At 45.1% G+C, this 21,073-nt stretch overlaps 2 protein-coding genes across 2 annotated transcripts in view; one reads left to right on the top strand and one right to left on the bottom strand.

The window, feature by feature from the left end:
• Positions 1-18,223, top strand: part of LOC121877462 (proline-rich protein 36-like) — an 18,471-nt gene extending 248 nt beyond the window's left edge. The window contains exons 2-5 of the mRNA XM_042383228.1: positions 112-480; positions 3,785-3,976; positions 4,222-4,390; positions 17,335-18,223. Coding sequence (XP_042239162.1) covers positions 112-480; positions 3,785-3,976; positions 4,222-4,390; positions 17,335-18,223 — 1,619 coding nt within the window. The remainder of the gene's footprint in view (positions 1-111; positions 481-3,784; positions 3,977-4,221; positions 4,391-17,334) is intronic.
• Positions 1-21,073, bottom strand: part of LOC121877463 — a 149,403-nt gene that overhangs the window by 53,004 nt on the left and 75,326 nt on the right. The gene's annotated exons all lie outside the window — the stretch shown is intronic.

Raw genomic sequence — 21,073 nt, 5'->3', positions numbered from 1 at the left:
TGGAGAGTCGAAGTCGAACCCGGGATCACTTGACTACCAGTCGAATGCAATAACCACTTCACCATCGTATGTAAAATTTGGTGGGGTTGATTTTCACCGCCACCACTACAGCCGCCACCGCTACAGCCGCCACCGCTACAGCCTCCACCACTACAGCCTCCACTGCTACAGCCGCCACTGCCACAGCCGCCACCACTCACAGTCTCCACCACAGCCCGCCACAGCCTCCACCACCACAGCCGCCACTGCTACAGCCTCCACTGCTACAGCCTCCACCTCATCACAGCCTCCACTGCCACAAGCAGCTGCCACCGCCACAGCCGCCACTGCTACAGCCTCCACCACTAGTAGCTCTCCACTATAGCCTCACCGCTACAGCCTCCACCTCACCACAGCCTCCACTGCTACAGCCTCCACCGCTACAGCCTCCACCAGCCTCCACAGCCTCCACCGCCAGCCGCCACTGCTACAGCCTCCAATGTGCCAGCCTCCACCGCTTCTCTAACATATTTTGCTGGCAAAAAACTGGAGTATCGCTCGGCGGTATTTTTACCTACCAACACCAGACTGGCGGCGCCTATTTATCTAACACAAACATGATTCTTCTACTCCCATGTTGCTGTTTCCCACGCCCATATGTTGCTGCCCCACCCCCATGTTGCTGCTCCCACGCCCATGTTAGCTGCCCCACCCCCCATGCTGCTGCTCCCCACCCCCATGTTGTTGCTCCCACCCCCTGCTGCCACAAGCTCCCACCCCCATGTTACTGCCCCATCTCCCATGTTGCTGAGCTCCCCACCCCCATGTTGCTGCTCCCACGCCCATGTTGCTGCTCCCACCCCATGTTGCTGCTCCCACGCCCATGTTGCTGCCTCCCACCCCCCATGTTAATGCTCCCCATCTCCATGCTGCTGCTCCCACCCCCATGTTGCTGCTCCCACCCCATGTTGCTGCCCCACCTCCATGTTACTGCTCCCACCCCCATGTTGTTGCTCCCACCCCCATGTTGTTGCTCCCACTCCATGTTACTGCTCCCACCCCCCATGTTGTTGCTCCTCACACCCCCATATGTTGTTGCTCCCACCCCATACATTGCTCCCACCCCCATGTTGCTGCTCCCACCCCCATGTTGATGCTCCCACCCCTATGTTGCAGCTCCCACCCCCATGTTGCTGCTCCCACATACTGAAGGTCACCATAGAGTAAATATATAGAGGAAATAATTAAAAATATAAGTATGAAATATAAAATTGTTAAGTAATAATAATAATAATAATAATAATAATAATAATAATAATAATAATAATAATAATAATAAATTAAAGTAATAAAATAAAATAAATAATAATATAAAATCAAAACAACAAAATAAATGGGATAAATATATAATCTAATACCAATAATAAAGTAAAAACAAGACTAATAAAGAAAATAAAAACAAAAATAACAAATTTAGATTTAAATTAAAAGGAATTATTAGTCCAAAAGGCGACACAATTTATATGAGAAAAAAATGTACAAGTTTATAAAGGAAACTCAGAGATATTATTAAGGAAAACAAAGAGGGGAGGGGGGAGAGGCGGGGAGGGGCGATGGTAAGGGAAGAAGAAATTGGAAGAGAGGGAAGAGGAGAGGGGAAAAAGGGGGAGAGGGGTGGTGAGGAATGGGAAGAAGGGGAGGGGAGTGGAGGGGAAGAGGGAAGAGGAGAGAGGAGGAGAGATGGTAAAGGAAGAAGTTGGAAGAGAAGGAAAAAAGAGAGAAAAATGGAGGAGGGATGGTATGGGAAAGAAGAGGAGGGAAGTGAAGGATGATGGTGAAGGGAGGGAAAGGAGGAAAAGGGAAAATTTTTATCGTAATTTCCTTTAGCGATTAAAAACCAAGATGGCGGAGACTTCGCCATTGCTTGCTTTATTAAATACATGAAGAAATTAAACATCCTACACACGTGAATAACATCCACCAGTCAGGTCAGTAAACACACACACTGACCTGTACTAAACACACCTAAAACATCCATCAGTCAGGTCAGTAAACACACACACACACACTGAACTGTACTAAACACACCTAAAACATCCATCAGTCAGGTCAGTAAACACACACACACACTGAACTGTACTAAACACACCTAAAACATCCATCAGTCAGGTCAGTAAACACACACACACACTGAACTGTACTAAACACAGGTCATAAACACAAAAATAAACTAACACGTTTTTCACCCTTCCAGATCACGATGAATTATACAAACCCACTTGTAAGGCAGCGTTCCTTGTGCCCGAGTCAACACACACTGGTGCCAGGCTCCTGTGTGTGTGTGTGTGTGTGTGTGTGTGTGTGTGTGTGTGTGTGTGAAGTGGTCCACAGCTTCAGATGACGTCACAGCTACTCTGTAAAAGAAGATAAAACAAACGTGTTGATTAACTGTGTTTAGTTGAGGTGATGGTGGTGGTGATGAGTGGTGGTGATGAGAGTAGTGGTGGTAGTAGTGGTGGGTGATGAGTGGTGGTGGGTGTAGGCAGGATAGTAGGGGTGGTGGTGGTGGTGGTGAGGTGATAGTAGGGGTGGTAGTGGTGGTGGTGGTGAGGTGATAGTAGGGGTGGTAGTGGTGGTGGTGATGGTGGTGGTGATGAGTAGTGGTGATGAGTAGGGGTGGTGGTAGTGGTGGTGATGAGTAGGGGTGGTAGTGGTGGTGGTGATGAGTGGTGGTGGTGGTGGTGATATTAAGTGCAAGTATTCACAAATTGGTAACATAAAAATTAAGAGATGCAGATAGAAAGAATAATAGACAGGATAATAACAAGACAGAAAGAGAGAGATGAACACAGAGCACACACAGACGGACAGACAGGCAAACACTTACAGACAGGCCAGCTGACAGACAGATAAACTCGGCTATATATTGACAGTCAGACTTAAAATAATAAAGTAATGTTTCTTAACACAGACGGAGGTGTAAAAGCAGGTTATGCTAATTGAAAGGTGTGTGTGTGTGTGTGTGTGTGTGTGTGTGTCCGCCCTCGCTCTCACGCCCACACGTACGACTGAGGTGCTTATGCCCACGCTTACATACATGTGTGTACGCCCATACCCGAATGTGTGCACCTCACGTATTGTATCTGACCATGGTGTTGTTGTCTCTCTACACACACACACAAAACAGTCGTGGGCGTGCTAGGAAGGGCGGGGACACACGCCCACGCCGGCAGCTACACATGACCCACCACCCAGTCTCAGGGAGAGGATTTATGTTACCAATATTGGGAAGCCACGAGGGAGGAGGAGGAGGAATACGGGATGTAGGGGGAAGAGGAGGGAGAGGGGAAAGAGGGAGGAGGGGAGGAGAGGGAGGAGGGAGGGAGGGAGAAAGATAGTGAGTGATACTAAGGGAGGGAAAGAAAGAAGGAAGGAAGGAGTGAGGGATACTAAGGGAAGGGGGAAGGAGGGAGAGAAAGAAGGAAGGGAGGAGGGAGAGAAGGAAGGAAGGGGCGAGGGAGAGAAGGAAGGAGGGAAGGAGGGAGGTAGGGAGAAGGAGGTTGTGGGCTATGATCTACATACTGATGCTCCAGTAGTCATCTTGTATTCTTGACTGTGTGATCTCATTTCCTGCTGCCGACTATGTTTGGTTAGGTTAGGTTAGGTTAGGTTAGGTTAGGTTTGGTTTGGTTTGATTTTGGTTAGGTTAGGTTAGGTTAGGTTAGGTTTGGTTAGGTTAGGTTATCTCGATTAGGATAGGTTAGGGTCGCCATCACTCAACAGTCAAGATCACACCACTCAACAGTCAAGATCACACCACTCAACAGTCAAGATCACACCACTCAACAGTCAGGACCACACCACTCAACAGTCAAGATCACACCACTCAAGATCACATCATCCCCCTCAACAGTCAGGATCACACCACCAAGATCACATCATCCCCCAACAACCAGGATCACACCACTCAAGATCACATCATCCCCCCTCAACAGCCGTAGGACTACACCACTCAAGATCACATCATCCCCCCAACAGTCAGGATCACACCACTAAGATCACATCATCCCCCCCAACAGTCAGATCACACCACCAAGATCACATCAAACCAGTTCCCCACACACACACACACACACACACACACACACACACACACACACACACACACACACACACACACACACACACACACACACAGTCAGGATCACACCACTCAAGATCACATCATCCCCCCCTCAACAGCCAAGATCACACCACTCAAGATCACATCATACCCCTCAAGTCAGGATCACACCACTCAAGATCACATCATCCCCCTCAACAGCCAGGATCACACCACTCAAGATCACATCATCCCCCCTCAACAGCCAGGATCACACCACTCAAGATCACATCATACCCTCACCCTAAGGTAACACAATTTGCCAGCACCAACGTCTGGAAGGAGGAGAGGAACCTGGCAACAAAGAGTTTCCTCCCATTGATCTTGAAGACGTGCAACCTGCAACACACACCACCACCACCACCACCTCCCTACTGCACCTTGCATCACTAATGCCCTCTCTGCCCCTTCAACTTCTCTCTCTCTCTTTCTCTCTTTCCGCCACTCCATATCTCTTCCGTCACTTTCTCTCTCCTTCCCTTCTCTGCCACTCTCTCCCTCCCTGCCTTCTCCACCACCACTCCCTCCCTTCGTCACCACTCTCCCTCCCTCCCTTCTCCCTCCACCACTCCCTACCTCCTCCATCACTCCGTCCCTCCGTCACTCTCTCCCTCCACTGTAATAGCGAGATTTCTCTTCTCTTCTTTTTCATCACCTTGTTATTCCCCCATTTGTTATAGGTTTGGTCAATCGAGTATTTCTCTTCCACAGTTATCGGTCCTATGCTACTTCTGTGGTTATTCATAATTCTACTTTTTCCTCTTTTCTTGTTCTTGTGTTTCTTCTCTTGTTACTTCTTACTTCCCCCTGTCTTCCTCAACCTTTATTTCTTCATCCTCTCTCTAGGTTAGGTTAGGTTAGGTTAGGTTAGGTTAGGTTAGGTTAGGTTAGGTTAGGCTAAATAAATAAAAATGAAAAATAATAGTAAAAATATATACGGAGAGAGAGAGAGAGAGAGAGAGAGAGAGAGAGAGAGAGAGAGAGAGAGAGAGAGAGAGAGAGAGAGAGTTAAACTGTCATAGGAATATATACTGTATTACGAAATATTTAATAAGTTTGATTTTTTAACTTTTAAATGATCAAACTCCCTCAACGTCTATGTCTTCCAGTAGACCAAAGATGTAAGACTGAAAATACAAGTGCTATAAGCTGGGTAATTTTACTTCATTAAAATAAATATATCCCGTTCATGTGTCGTGGGAATATAATGATGATGATGATAATAATACTAATAATAATAATAATAATAATATAATAAAAAAAGAAGATAAAGAAACCCATGAACGGAGAGTTAACACAAATAAACAAAATGTGGCGCCATAATTTAAGTCAGTCGTAAAAAACGCCGGAGTAAGAGAGACCAGAAGAACAGTCTCGTGGTGGGGGGGGGATGCGTCCTTCAGTCCTGCCCTCAATTATCATACTAAACGGGAAATTGTCAGTGAAGAACGACCCCCACACACCAATTTCCTTCTCCTAAAAGAACTTCTGGCGCATAATCTTATTTGACTTCAGGGGAAACTGGATTTAGTTTTCATACGTTACCGAGATTCTGGGCGGGAAATTTGGGCGCACATTTTCACTTAACTTTTTCGAAGCGTTAAATTGGTTTTTGTACTGAGGTAACGAAAGACCTGTGTTATGGTTTTGTACTGTGTTTTCTGTCTGTTGGTTAAACCTTACACACACACACACACAGACAGACACACACACACACACACACACACACACACACACAGACAGACACACACACACACACACACCGCCTGCAAACTAACCACAACAGTCTAGATGATCAGGAACCTTTTTAGGGAAGGGGTCAGTCTAACACTCTTCAAGGCTTCCAAAGGTCTCCAGGCAAGGTTTCTCCTCTTCGCTGGAACAAGTAAACAAGACTTCGGCCTCAGATGTCAACTTACTGTTTAGTCTCGAGGTGTACTTTCGGCCTCGCCTACTTTCTCAGAGTGTACCGGACTTACTTGCCCCTCCACACCCCGCCACAGCCTCCACACCCCGCCTGGCCTCCATGCCTATCACGGCCTCCACACCCTTGTTTCAACCTCTCTACACCAACTACACCCTCTGTCAGAGACTCCACCTCTCTAAACGTTCCTCACCCCGTCAAAGCTTACACACCCTCCTCCGCTCCTCCCACATCCCTACCCACACCCCTACAACCTTCAACCCTCCACATCTTCTATACCTCCCACCTCTACATACCCCCTACACATCCCTGCCACTCTCACACCCCTGCCACCCCAGCACCTAGGCATTCCCAGCCGCCGTGATTCCTGTTAGCCTCCATTTTCTAAAACCTCAGCTTCAGGTCTCTCTCCTGATGTCAACACCGCCGCCACGCCTCCTGTACCACACCCACCCGGACACTGGAGGGTTAGGGGCCGGAGGAGTAGTGTGAGGTGTGTGGTGGGAGGTAAAGAGAGTTGGGGGTGTGTGTGTGTTGTGTGAGAGAGAGAGAGAGAGGGGTTAGGTGAGAGTGGGTGTAACAAATGAAGAGAAGGAGAGATGGGGAAGGGTGTGATGGGTAGGAGGTAGGGAGTGATGGAAGGGACAGAGAGGGATGGAGGGAGGATCAGAAGGAGAGTTAGATGAGGAGGAGAGGGATGGAGCGAGAGAGAGAGAAAGGGAGGGAGGGTAAGGTAGGGAGAGAGGATGGGAGGACTGCAGGGTGTGGTGAGAACTGGAAAGAAGATAATGCGTGTTGAGGAGCAGGGAGGGAGGGAGGGAGGGTTGGCCAAGACTCTCAGGCCACTTGACTCCACCTGGACCCTGAGGGGAAGGACTTGGAATTTTGGAAAAGGACTTAATTATTTTAGGCCCAGGGAAATACACACACACACCATCTGTGAGGGAACTACTACACCAAGTGAGGCCCCTCATAACACTATCTTTGAGGGAGTTACTACACTACGTGTCTGTTGTTCAACACTTCAGCGCACAAGATGGATGTACGTGACTACTGTAAACATTAGTCTGTATGTTCACTGTATGTTCCTTTTCTCTAATGAAGGTTTTCTCAAACCACCAATGTCAATGCATGAAATATGTCATTTATGTCCAATGTATATTTTCAGCCTTCGGGCTGCAGAACTTTTTCAATAAACAATTAATTATTATTATTATCATAATTATTACACACATGTGTTCTTGAACCCCCTGAACACAACACTGCTTATATCATTAGTGTTATATATACTAAAATGTGCGTCGATTCATAGCTGGGTAACTTAACCTAACCTAACTAACCAAACCTAAAATAAAAGTTCAATATAAAGTTTCCTAAAAGTTCCTCCATCGAATATATTGTCCTCAATTTTGCTGATGTGAAGACGTGTAACTTAGGGTGTCTCTTCCATAACAACAACACGGCCTTCAAAATCACCCCCAAACAAGACTGAGACTCTTTACAACACATCAGCTGGGATCTGTCTGTCTGTCTGTCTGTCTCTCTGTTCATCATTCTGTCTGTCTCTCTGTTCATCATTCTGTCTGTCTGTCTGTCTCTCTGTTCATCATTCTGTCTGTCTCTCTGTTCACCATTCTGTCTGTCTGTCTGTCTGTCTGTTCACCATTCTGTCTGTATGTCTGTTCACCATTCTGTCTGTCTGTCTGTCTCTGTTCACCATCTGTCTGTCTCTCTGTTCATCATTCTGTCTGTCTCTCTGTTCATCATTCTGTCTGTCTCTCTGTTCATCATTCTGTCTGTCTCTCTGTTCATCATTCTGTCTGTCTCTCTGTTCACCATTCTGTCTGTCTGTCTGTCTCTCTGTTCACCATTCTGTCTGTCTGTCTGTCTCTCTGTTCACCATTCTGTCTGTCTGTCTGTCTCTCTGTTCATCATTCTGTCTGTCTCTCTGTTCACCATTCTGTCTGTCTGTCTGTTCATCATTCTGTCTGTCTGTCTGTCTCTCTGTTCACCATTCTGTCTGTCTCTCTGTTCACCATTCTGTCTGTCTGTCTGTCTCTCTGTTCACCATTCTGTCTATATGTCTGTTCACCATTCTGTCTGTCTGTCTGTCTCTGTTCACCATTCTGTCTGTATGTCTGTTCACCATTCTCTCTCTGAGCTGCACCTTCCTGCTCTGTCTCTCATGCCATTCTGTCTGTCTGTCTGTCTCTGTTCACCATTCTGTCTGTATGTCTGTTCACCATTCTCTCTCTCTCTCTCTCGCTCTCTCTGCGTCTGCCTATCGACTTCCTGGGTACTCCCCACACAACTAACTTCCTGAACACACAAAACAATGCTCGAACGCCATTTTTTTTTTGAAGGGCTGAGGGTGAGAGTTCTTTTATTTTTTGCGTTTATTTTTTATTTTTTTAGCTCGGTTGGGGGGTGGGTGGGAGTTTATACTGTGTTTATTTGGTGTTTGTTTTCAGTTTTAGGGGGTCAGGCCGGGAGTTCTTTTTCGAGTTTATTTTTCGCGTTTTTTTGTGTTTTTTTTTAGCTCGGGACGAAGGTGCTTGAGGGGGAGGAGGGGTAAAAGGAGAGTTTTCTTTATTTTATTTTTAGTTTTATTAATATTGGATGGCATGGGAAGGTTCGGATGTGAGTTCTTTTTGGCGTTTAATTTGTGAGTGTTATTTTTGGACCTCAGGGTATGAAGGGGAGATGGCGATTTTATTTTTTTGGAGGAAAGGGAAAACAGAGAGGGAGGAGTTTTCTTTCTGTATTTTATTTATAATTGTGGGGAGAGGAAAGAAGATGAAGGGATTTTATTTTTATGCTTTTTTTAATGATTTTAGGAACAAGATAGAGAGTAAATAAAGGATGAGTTTTAATATAAACATCTTAATTCGCTGTTCATCTTTAATTAAATCTTACGACCATCACCCGGACATCTGTTTACCTGTGTGATAAGTACCTGTATTTAATTAACTAATGATCTCACTCAATGAGTGACAGGTAACTAATTATAGCTTCATTAGGGGAATATTTTTCTCTGAATGATGTAATTTGTATGTGCGGGTGATGGTCAGAGATATGTGTGTGTGTGTGTGTGTGTGTGTGTGTGTGTGTGTGTATCATAAACACACACACAAAACCTTCCACTACCCCACCACAAACTCTCACCCTCCCCAACACACTAACACTCCTTCTCCCTCCCTAACACACACACACACACACTCCTACACCTCCCCAACACACACACACACACACACTCCCCTACACCTCTGACACACACACACACACACTCCCTACACCTCCCCAACACACACACACACACACCCTACACCTCCCCAACACACAGTCACCCCTTCCTACCTCCCCAGCCCCCCCCCCTCCCTACACCTCCCCAACACACACACACGCCTACCTCCACACACACACACTCCCTACACCTCCCCAACACACACACACACACACCCTACACCTCCCCAACACACAGTCACCCCTTCCTTAACACAAACTCTCATAGCAATTACAAAATATTTAATACAAGTAGCAACAGTCAGTACCAGAACATCACCTTTTTATTTAACTTTCATTCCCTCACACTCACTTTACAACTCTCTCTCTCTCTCTCTCTCTCTCTCTCACACGCAATAAAAGCTCTACTCGGCGTCACTAAGGTATGGTGGGTGGGTGGGTGCTGCTTGCCTGTTTCTCAAAAGATCGTAAAGTTTTTTTCCTCGTAATTAAGACAGAAGGAAAACATCTAATCACCATGTTGTCTCGGTCAGGCTTGGGCAGTAATTCTCGGGTCGTCTTTGTCTTGTTCATAGTGTTACTGAATCATCCTTGTGAGGTAACAGTTTATATATGGTGTCTTGGGTCACATGAAGATTAGCTCTCATGTTTATTATACCTTATTGCTATGGACCGTTATACCAAACTAACCTAACCAAATCTAATCAAACTAGACCTAACCTGATCTAATTTGACCCAATCTGACGTATTCTAATTCAACCGAAACTAAACTAACTTCAACAAACCTAACCTAAACTAACCTAACCTTACTCACCTAACCTAAACTAACCTAACCTTACTCACCGAACCTAAACTAACCTAACCTTACTCACCTAACCTAAACTAACCTAAACTAACCTAACCTAAACTAACCTAACCTTACTCACCTAACCTAAACTAACCTAACCTAACCTTACTCACCTAACATAAACTAACCTAACTTACTCACCCAACCTAAACCTAACCTACTCACCTCAAACTAGACCTAAACTAACCCAACCTACCAACCGAAACCAAACTAACTTACTAACCTAACCTAAACTAACCTAACCTTACTCACCTAACCTAAACTAACCTAACCTTACTCACCGAATATAACCTAACCTAACCTTACTCACCTAACGTAAACTAACCTAACCTTACTCACCTAACCTAAACTAACCTAACCTTACTCACCTAACGTAAACTAACCTAACCTTACTCACCTAACCTAACCTTACTCACCTAACGTAAACTAACCTAACCTTACTCACCTAACATAAACTAACCTAACCAAAACTAACCCCATCCAACCTAACCAAACACCCCCCTATAAGCTGGAGGGGCTAATCTTCACATGATCCAATATTTCTTTCACATAATTATGAATAACAAACAAACATATATAATCACTATATCATTTCATAACATACCATCCGTAATTCTTAAACCACATCTCCGTTGTAAAAGTTCGTTATACATAATCTTAAAATAACTGGGAATGACAACCAACATTACGGCTGAATCTCTATAAGTTTTCGGCCATATTTTCAGCGGCCACATTATTGTCCCGTAAATTAAGTAAAACGGTTAAAGATTTTAATAGAAGAAAAAAATACCTTAAGACTTTATAAGAATGTGAAGTATACATAAGAGGTTGAAGCTGCCAACTAGAGGACCAAACACGGCCTTACGACCAACACTCCGTAAAGGCAAGAATTGTATGGCATCTCATGGGTAAATATAATGCTAGTGTGTACGAGTGGTTTACGACTGTCCTTACTCTGGGTGGTAAGTGATGCTGGAATTGGTAGGAACCGTAAAGATGGGAAGAAAATTATACTGATTTTCTTTAAGTTCTTTTCGACGAAGTAGTGGAGATGACGGCAGCCCTCAACCTTACCTCTCTTTGTCTTGTTTATAAGTCAAGAAATAATGTGTGCTTGGATTTTTTATCACCTGAAGATTAATTACTTCAGCTTATTTTACCTGATGATTACCACAAATCATCAGGTAAAATAAGCTGATCATTAACCTCCCCAGCTTATTTTTTCCTGATGATTACCTAAATCATCAGGTAAAATAAGCTGATCATTAACCTCCCCAGCTTATTTTACCAAATAATATTAACCACACTAGCTTATTTTACCTGTTAATTAACCTCCCCAGCTTATTTTACCTGATGATTAACCTCCCCAGCTTATTTTACCAGATACTTAACCACCTCAGCTTATTTTACCTGGCAATTTACCTTCCCAGCTTATTTTACCTGATTATTAACCACTCTAGCTTACTTTACCTGATTATTAACCTCCCCAGCTTATTTTAACTGATAAATAATTAATCTCCCCATCTTATTTTACCCGATGACTAATCTCCCAGCTTATTTCACCTGATAATTAATCTCCCCAGCTTATTTTACCTGATGATCAACCATAAAGACGAATATAGTAATAAAATGGAGACAAAATAATAAACAAAACAACAACAAAACAACAAAAAACAATAGCAACAAAACATCAGGAAAAAGAAATAAACGAGAAATAAACGAAACAATAATAAAACACATCGTGATAAACTGGGAAGAAGAGAGAATCCAATTAAACAGAAGAATTAGATGAACAAACAGAAGAGGAAGTGAAGAAGAAACATTAATAAAACAAAACTTAATAATTCAGGAGAGGCGAGAGAAAATATTTATATGTTCATGTATGCTGAGAGAGAGAGAGAGAGAGAAAAAATATATAGAGAGAAAGAAAGAAAGCAGACAGGAGAGAGAGAGAGAGAGAGAGAGAGAGAAGAAAAAAAGAGAGAAGAAGAAGAAGAGAGAGAGAGAGAGAGAGAGAGAGAGAGAGAGAGAGAGAGAGAGAGAGAGAGAGAGAGAGAGAGTAAACAGTCGTCGAGGAAATCAATGTGGGAGGCATCAATTGCAATGCAAATATATCAGTTTAAAGGGTCGAACTGGGGTGTGTGTGTGTGTGTGTGTGTGTGTGTGCGTGTGTGTGTGTGTGTGTGTGTGTCTCACCACCACCACCACCACCCTCAACATCACTCCAGGTAAAATACAGGTAATTCAATTTTTAAATCCAGTATAAAAGTGTAAAGCCGAACGGAAAATCCTGAATACGATGAGAATTCTTTTATAAAATGGTCTGTCTTTGAGTAACCGTACGAGAGTGTTCCAAGTTAACAAGTATTGAATTTCGACAACTCTCTCTCTCTCTCTCTTACTCACTTTGTCTCAGTAAGGCCTACGGTAGCTTTCAGTACAGTAAAAGTTTGCTCTCTCTCTCTCTCTCTCTCTCTCTCTCTCTCTCCCTACTCACTTTGTCTCAGTAAGGGCTACGGCTTTCAGTACAGTAAAGTTTGTTCTCTCTCTCTCTACTCACTTTGTCTCAGTAAGGGCTACGGTAGCTTTCAGCACAGTAAAAGTTTGCTCTCTTTCTCTCTCTCTCTCTCGTGTGTGTGTGAGAGAGACGCCGCCCAGGGAGGCCTCGTTAACAGGGCCGTCTCCCCAACCTGGACGGGAATGGGAATTGGAATTTGAAGACTGGAATGAACAGTAAAAAAAAAAAACATTGCCACTGGAATATACATTTTAGAATGAGTGAATCGGGAACTGCATGTGTTATGTGGCTTCTGGAATTGGAAGGGAATGGGAATGCTAGAATTGTGTTGTAATATGGGTTTCTGGAATTGATCGGGAATTGTGTGTTGGAATATGTTTTGGTTCTGTGTGAGAATGTGGGTTGTTGGGAATGTAGGAATATGTGTTTTGGAATATGTTCTAACCTAACCTAACCTAACCTAATATAACCTAACCTTCTCTAACCTAACCAAATCTAACTCAACCTAATTAACCCATCTTAACCTAACCTAACCATAACATAACCCATCTTAAATTAACACTCCCTAACCAAACCTAATCGCGCCAGGTGGCTTTACGATAGTTAATCTTCAGGTGAAATAAGCTTGGGAGGCGGCTCTTAAGTAACCCCGCTTTTATGTTTATATCAATGTTATGTTTAGGTTAGTTTAGGTTAGATTAGGTTAAGTTTCATTGTTAGGTTAGGTTAGGTTTTGCTTATCATGCACCTAACTATCATTAATATTCAGTAAACTATCAAATATATACATTATTAAACTTAATTATACAATGCGAGTAATTTCTGTCATATAAATATCAATTACTTTTCAATTTACACTTGTTTATATTGTAATGAAACAGGTGTTGATATATATATATATATATATATATATAAACTACCTGTGTGGGTCAATCTAATGTGTTCCCAGGTGCACTCTACCGGTACAGACACTCAACTGGTACACAAAACTTTACTGGTACACAAACACTCTACCGGTACACAAGCACTCTACCGGTACAGACACTCAACTGGTAACAAACACTTTACTGGTACACTAATGGTACAAACTCTACCGGTACACAACACGACACAGGCCAGTACGCCACACACGACGCGCAACACCACACTAACGCCAACATAAACCTCACCGCCATTCACCACCTCAACATACTGCCGTCCCAGAATTTCCAAACTAGAATTTTTATCCTCGTAATTTCAGAAGAACAAAGCTGTTGCGTATGATGAACACAGCTACGTACTCTGAGAACATATTCCCGTACTCTGGCCAGTGTTGAAGTACTCTGGGCACTGTAGAGGACAAGACACCGAGAGAAATATTTTTGGTTTAAGTAATATTAATTTATTTTATATATTTTTTATATTATGTACACAAACACTCCATACCAGTACACAAAGTAGTACATTCACACCCACCATAATATCCGCTCGTTTACACCCACTACATACAGTACTCCACCCGTCTACCCCCACCAGACACCCATCCCCCCACCATACAACTCAACTCCCCCACCCACCTCTATCCGTCTATCCCCACCCACAACCACCCCCCTCCCCACCACACAACCCACCACCAACACCCCCACCACAACACCCCCACACCACACCTCACCCACACCACATATAAAGATAATTCGATTACCTTAATGGTGGTTGTTTCTCCACTGTCATCATGTGTCGAGTCTATTGTGTTAACCCTGTAACTGATGATGCAACATAAACACCACCACAATACTGGGGACCTATCGTATACTAACCTAACCTAACCCTAACGTAAACTAACCTAACCACACTACTGGGGATCTAACCTAACCACAATACTAGGGACCTAACCTAACCTAATCTAAATACTGGGGACCTAACCTAATCTAAATACTGGGGACCTAACCTAATCTAAATACTGGGTACATAACCAAACACTAAACTATCCTAACCTATAACTAACCTGACCCTAACGTAAACTAACCTAACCTAAATTTAACTAGCCCAAATTTAACCCAACCTAAAACTAACCTAACCCTAACGTAAACCAACCTAACCCAAACTTAACTAGCCTAAATTTAACTTAACCCAACCTAACCTATAACTAACCTAACCCTAACGTAAACTAACCTAACCTAAACTAGCCTAAATTTAACTTAACCTAACCTAACCTAACCTAATCTAACCTAACCAAACCCAACCGTGTCTTCACTGATCCACATAATATATAATACTACATTCAGTTCAGAGTTTATTTACGTTTGACACACCAGTGGTAATATCCAGGAGAGAGGGGTGAGGGGGAAGGAGGGAGAAGGTGAGGGGGGAGAGGGAGGGATGGAGGGAGGGAGAGGGGTGCAGGCAGTCAGTCAGTCAGTCAGTGTCTCATGATGATTACTTCTGGTGACAAGTTTAAATATTGCTTCCAGTTTAAACAGGAGAGAGCTGAGCCAAGATCAAGTTTAATGACCCGCTGGCTGCCGATATCACCCAGGTCCCAGGAGGAAGGAGGAGGGATGGAGACAGGAGGGAGGGACGGATGGATGGATGAGGAGGAGGAGGAAGGAAGGAGGGACGGATGAGGAGGAGGGAGTAACGGAGACAGGAAGGGGTGAGGAGAGGCGGAGAAGGAAGGACGGACGGTACAAGGGGAAGGAAGAGGAGGAGAACGGAAGGAGGAAGGAAGTGGAGGAGGAGGAAAGCCGATAATAACAAGATTAGTCAAAGAAGAAGAGGAAAAAGACTTGATAAAGAGGAGGAAGAGGCATCGGGTGATTAGGAATAAGAGGATTAAGTTTAATGACTCGCTGGTGGGGGGAGGAAGGAGGAGGAGTTGAGGAGAAGGAAGGAGGAAGGAGGAAGAAGAGGAGGAGGGGAGGAGAAGGAAGGAGGGAAGAGGAGGAGGGGAGAAGGAAGGAGGAGGAGGTAGAAGAGAGGAAAGGAGGAGGAGGAAGAGGAGGACAAGGAGGAGGAGGAGGAGGAGGAGGAGGAGGAGGAGGAAGGAATTACGTCACAAGTACCCGGTCTCCCGTTTCCAGGTACCCAGTTTCCAGGAAGACCAACTGGTAGGATGTCGTCCAGCTGGATATATAACGGTGAGGATATTTTCCACTATAGGATCTACTCTATGCTCGTCTTAATAGCACCCCGGAGTATCCTATTGTGGCTGGGGAGTCCTGCCAGTCTCCCGGTGATCTACGGCCGCGTCCTACCACACCACACAGTTGGTCTGTTGTTGTCCTGGGAATAAATATCCTTTGGAGGTATTCCCATCCTTGACACACACACACATACATACAGATTGATGTGTGCTGGGGTAACTCAAGACTTCTGGAGTCTTGAAATTGATGCGCCTGGGATTATGAGGTGTGAGGGAGGATTATGAGGTGTGGGGAGGATTATGAGGTGAGGGAGGATTATAGTGAGGAGGATTATGAGGTGTGGGGGTGGATTATGAGGTGTGAGGGAGGATTATGAGGCGTCAGTGAGGAACATGTGTCTTAACGCACGCGGGCTAAGGGTGCAGTAAAGTACCTGTGTTATGAGCAGGTCAGGGCACACACACACACACACACACACACACACACACACACACACACACACACACACACACACACACTAATTCCACCTCAAAGTCATGTCATATAAAGACAACCAAATAAAAAAACAGAATCTTTCTATGTTCCACGGCACTTCCCCACCCCCCCTTTCCCCAACACCCTTCCTCATCCCTTCTCACCCCCCACCCAACCCCCTCCCTCCCCGCACCTCAACAAAGAACCCCCGACGTGCACCAAAACAACATAACCTGTTACTAAACTTCAAAGCCGATCTCCAAGAAACTCCACGGTACTCTCAAGCCATTTTTATATGCAAATACCAAAAGAAATATATCTCCCTCAGTCCAGCATCTCCCTCAGTCCAGCATCTCCCTCAGTCCAGTACCTCCCTCAGTCCAGTACCTCCCTCAGTCCAGTACCTCCCTCAGTCTAGTATCTCCCTCAGTCCAGCATCTCCCTCAGTCCAGTACCTCAGTCCAATACCTCCCCAGTCTAGTCTCCCTCAGTCCAGCATCTCCTCAGTCCAGCATTCCCTCAGTCAGCCTCCTCAGTCCAGCATCTCCTCAGTCTAGTATTCCCTTAGTCCAGCATCTCCCTTAGTCCAGCATCTCCCTTAGTCCAGCATCTCCCTCAGTCCAGTATCTCCCCAGTCCAGTATCTCCCTTAGTCCAGCATCTCCCTCAGTCCAGCATCTCCTCAGTCCAGCCTCCCTCAGTCCAGCATCTCCCAGTCTAGTATCTCCCCTAGTCCAGCATCTCCTTAGTCCACATCTCCCTCAGTCCAGTATCTCCCTCAGTCCAGCATTCCCTCATCCAGTACCTCCCTCAGTCCAGCATCTCCCTCAGTCTAGTATCTCCCTTAGTCCAGCATCTCCTTAGTCCAGCATCTCCCTTAGTCCAGCATCTCCCTCAGTCCAGTATCTCCCTCAGTCCAGTATCTCCCTCAGTCCAGTATCTCCTCAGTCCAGTATCTCCCTCAGTCCAGCATCTCCCTCAGTCCAGTACCTCCCTCAGTCCAGCATCTCCCTCAGTCTAGTATCTCCTTGTCCATCTCCCTTAGTCCAGCATCTCCTTAGTCCAGCATCTCCCTCAGTCCAGTATCTCCCCAGTCCAGTATCTCCCTTAGTCCAGCATCTCCCTCAGTCCAGTATCTCCTCAGTCCAGTATCTCCCCAGTCCAGTATCTCCCTTAGTCCAGCATCTCCCCCACCCTCAGTCCAGCATCTCCCTCAGTCCAGCATCCCTCAGTCCAGTATCTCCTTAGTCAGCATCTCCCTTAGTCCAGCATCTCAGTCAGCATCTCCTCAGTCCAGTATCTCCTCAGTCCAGTATCTCCTCAGTCACATTCCCCTCAGTCCAGTATCTCCCTCAGTCCAGCATCTCCTCAGTCCAGTATCTCCCTTAGTCCAGCATCTCCCTCAGTCCAGCATCTCCTCAGTCCAGTATCTCCCCAGTCCAGTATCTCCCCAGTCCAGTATCTCCCTCAGTCCAACTCCCTCAGTCCAGTATCTCCCTAGTCCAGCATCTCCCCAGTCCAGTATCTCCCTCAGTCCAGTATCTCCCTTAGTCAGCATCTCCTCAGTCCATCTCCTCAGTCAGTATCTCCTCAGTCCAGTATCTCCCTCAGTCGATCTCCCTAGTCAGCATCTCCTCAGCCCATCTCCCCAGTCCAGCATCTCCCTCAGTCCAGTATCTCCTCAGTCCAGTATCTCCCTAGTCCAGCATCTCCCTCAGTCCAGTATCTCCTCAGTCCAGTATCTCCCCCAGTCCAGTATCTCCCTAGTCCAGCATCTCCCTCAGTCCAGTATCTCCCTCAGTCCAGTATCTCCCTCAGTCCAGTATCTCCTTAGTCCAGCATCTCCTCAGTCCAGTACTCTCAGTCCAGTATCTCCCTTAGTCCAGCATTCTAGTCCAGCATCACCCTCACCAGTATCTCCTCGCCAGCATTCCCTCAGTCCAGTATCTCCTTAGTCCAGCATCTCCTTAGTCCAGCATCACCCTCAGTCCAGTATCTCCCTCAGTCCAGTATCTCCCTCAGTCCAGCATCTCCCTCAGTCCAGTATCTCCTCAGTCCAGTATCTCCTCAGTCCAGTATCTCCCTCAGTCCAGCATCTCCTCAGTCCAGCATCTCAGTCCAGCATCTCCCCTCAGTCCAGTATCTCCTCAGTCCAGCATCTCCTCAGTCCAGTATCTCCCTCAGTCCAGTATCCCTCAGTCCAGTATCTCCTCAGTCCAGCATTCCCTCAGTCCACATCTCCTCAGTCCAGCATCTCCCTCAGTCCAGCATCTCCTCAGTCTAGTATCTCCTCAGTCCAGTATCTCAGTCCAGCATCTCCTTAGTCCAGCATCTCCCTCAGTCCAGCATCTCCCTCAGTCCAGCATCTCCCTCAGTCTAGTATCTCATTTAAATTCCTGTTTTTTTTATCTCTTGGTCTCCTTTTAGTATCTCATCAGAGAGACTAACAAACGCTGCCTTAATGAGGATATGCCTGACGCTGCAGAGGCTGGTTGGTTGGTCCACACACACAGAGGCTCAGGGTGACTCTGCTCTCCTCATCCACTCTCACCCCTCATCCTCATCCATCACCCTCCTCCCTTACCTTGCTGCCGCCCTCATCATTCATCCTCACCTATCGTACTCCCTGACTCCCTTATCCCTCATCTTTCACCGTGCTTTCCCCATCTCACCCTCTTTCTCCCTCGTCGTACTTTGCACCCTCCTCACCCACACACACACACACACACACACACACACACACACACACACACACACACACACACACACACACACACACACACACACACACACACCTTCCAATACCCCCGCGTGTATATTTTAATATAAGTCTCGGGTCTGTGTTCCACCATAAGAGTCTGCCTGTTTTTATATAAGTGTTCACAGTGATTTACATGTTCAAGAGACTTGCAGTTTTCTTGTTCAACCACCACAACAACCACAACCACTACAACCATAACCACAACCACTACAACCATAACCACAACCACTACAACAATAACCATAGCCACAACCATCACAACAACCATAACCACAACAACAATAATAAAACAACTTTACAATCATCACAAAAACAATAATAATAACAACAAACACAACAATAACTACAACCACAACCCACCACCATAACAACCACAACACAAATAAAACCAAAATCACCACAATAATCACAACAATAACATTAACCACGATAACAACCATAATAGCAGCAGTCATAAGCACAACAATCACAACCACATACAACAACAGCACCTACAACGACAACAACAACCAAAAGAATCATAACAACTTAACCATAAAAATCACCACCACAACCCACAGCTTCACTCATAAAAACCAAACACAACCATAACAATCACAACTTAACCCAAAATATCACAACCACACCCCGCCGCTTCAACCATAACAATCACATACAACCACAGGAATCATAACTTAGCCCTAAAATCACAACCCACAGCCTCAATCGTCACAACCAAACACAACCAAAACTACAACCCCAAGAGAGGCAGGTTATTATCAGCATCACTCATTCATTTACCATGCCAGTACAGTATCTTCCCACAAGACCTGGCTATCATTACTTGCACTCACAGTGTTTACAGGAGCCAGCAGTGTTTCCTAAATGTTTATCTAAATTTTATAAATGTTTAATCTCTATGTGGGATGTGTAGTATGCATGGGGGTGTAGTATATTTTGAGGGTGTAGAATACAGGGTGGTGTGAAGTATAGATGGAGGGTGTAGAATACAGGGTGAGGGTAGTATACAGAGGGTGTAGTATACATGGAGGGTGTAGTATACATGGAGGGTGTAGTATACATGGAGGGTGTAGTATACATGGAGGGTGTAGTATACATGAAGGGTGTATTAACATTGGGGTGTAGTATACAAGGTGGGGATAGTATACATTGGGGTGTACTGTATTATACATAGGTGGAATGTTAACCCCGCGGAGCTGAATTATTAACACAAGAGAAGAAACATTTAGCCCAGCGAGTCACAGATAGTAAACAAACGGATCACATGAAGATTAGTCCCCCAGTACAGCTTATTTCATCTCATAATTCAACAACCTAATGCTAACCTAACTTAACCAACGCTAATCTAACCTAACCCTAACCTAATGACAACCAATCCTAACGTTAACCTACCCTAACCTAACCTAGTGCTAATCTAACCTAACGTAATGCTAACCTAACTTAAGGCTAATCTAACGTAACCTAATAACAACCAAACCTAACCTAACGTTAACCTATTACTAACCTACCTTACAGCTAAGCTAACTAAGCTAAACTAAGCTAAGCTAGCCTAACCTAACTTTCACTAGCCAAACCTACGCTAGATCTAACCTAACCTAACTAAATCTAGCCTAACTTAACCTGATCAAGCCCAAGATAACCTAACCAACCAAACAATCAAATCTGGCTTAACATAACTTACATTAGCCAAGTTTAACCTAACATAAACTAAACCCCAGTAGCGTTAAGGTGGGGTGTCTATTCTTCAGTTGATCCTAACTTTCCTATTCGTCAGTCTGTCTGTATGATTCTTCGAGTGTCCTGCTGATAGCTCGAGTGTCCGGCTGACAGTCCGAATGACCTGCTGACAGTCCGTGTCATGCTAACAGTCCGAGTGTCCTGCTGACGGAGACTAACAAGTTTAGGTTCCTCCTCCGGCTGCTAGGTGGTGATGAGACACAGGGGAAATTTCGTCGCTCCTCCCCTGGGGGCTGTAGGAGGTAAGTGGGGGGGGAGATAAAAGGAGGGAGGTGAGAAGGGAAGAGGAGAAGGGATGGGGGAGGGA

The sequence above is a fragment of the Homarus americanus genome, unplaced genomic scaffold (assembly GCF_018991925.1).
Source record: "Homarus americanus isolate GMGI-L3 unplaced genomic scaffold, GMGI_Hamer_2.0 scaffold367, whole genome shotgun sequence".
Taxonomy (NCBI): Eukaryota; Metazoa; Arthropoda; class Malacostraca; order Decapoda; family Nephropidae; genus Homarus; species Homarus americanus.
Note: the sequence above shows the minus strand (reverse complement) of the source record. Positions and strands in the feature narration are given on the sequence as shown.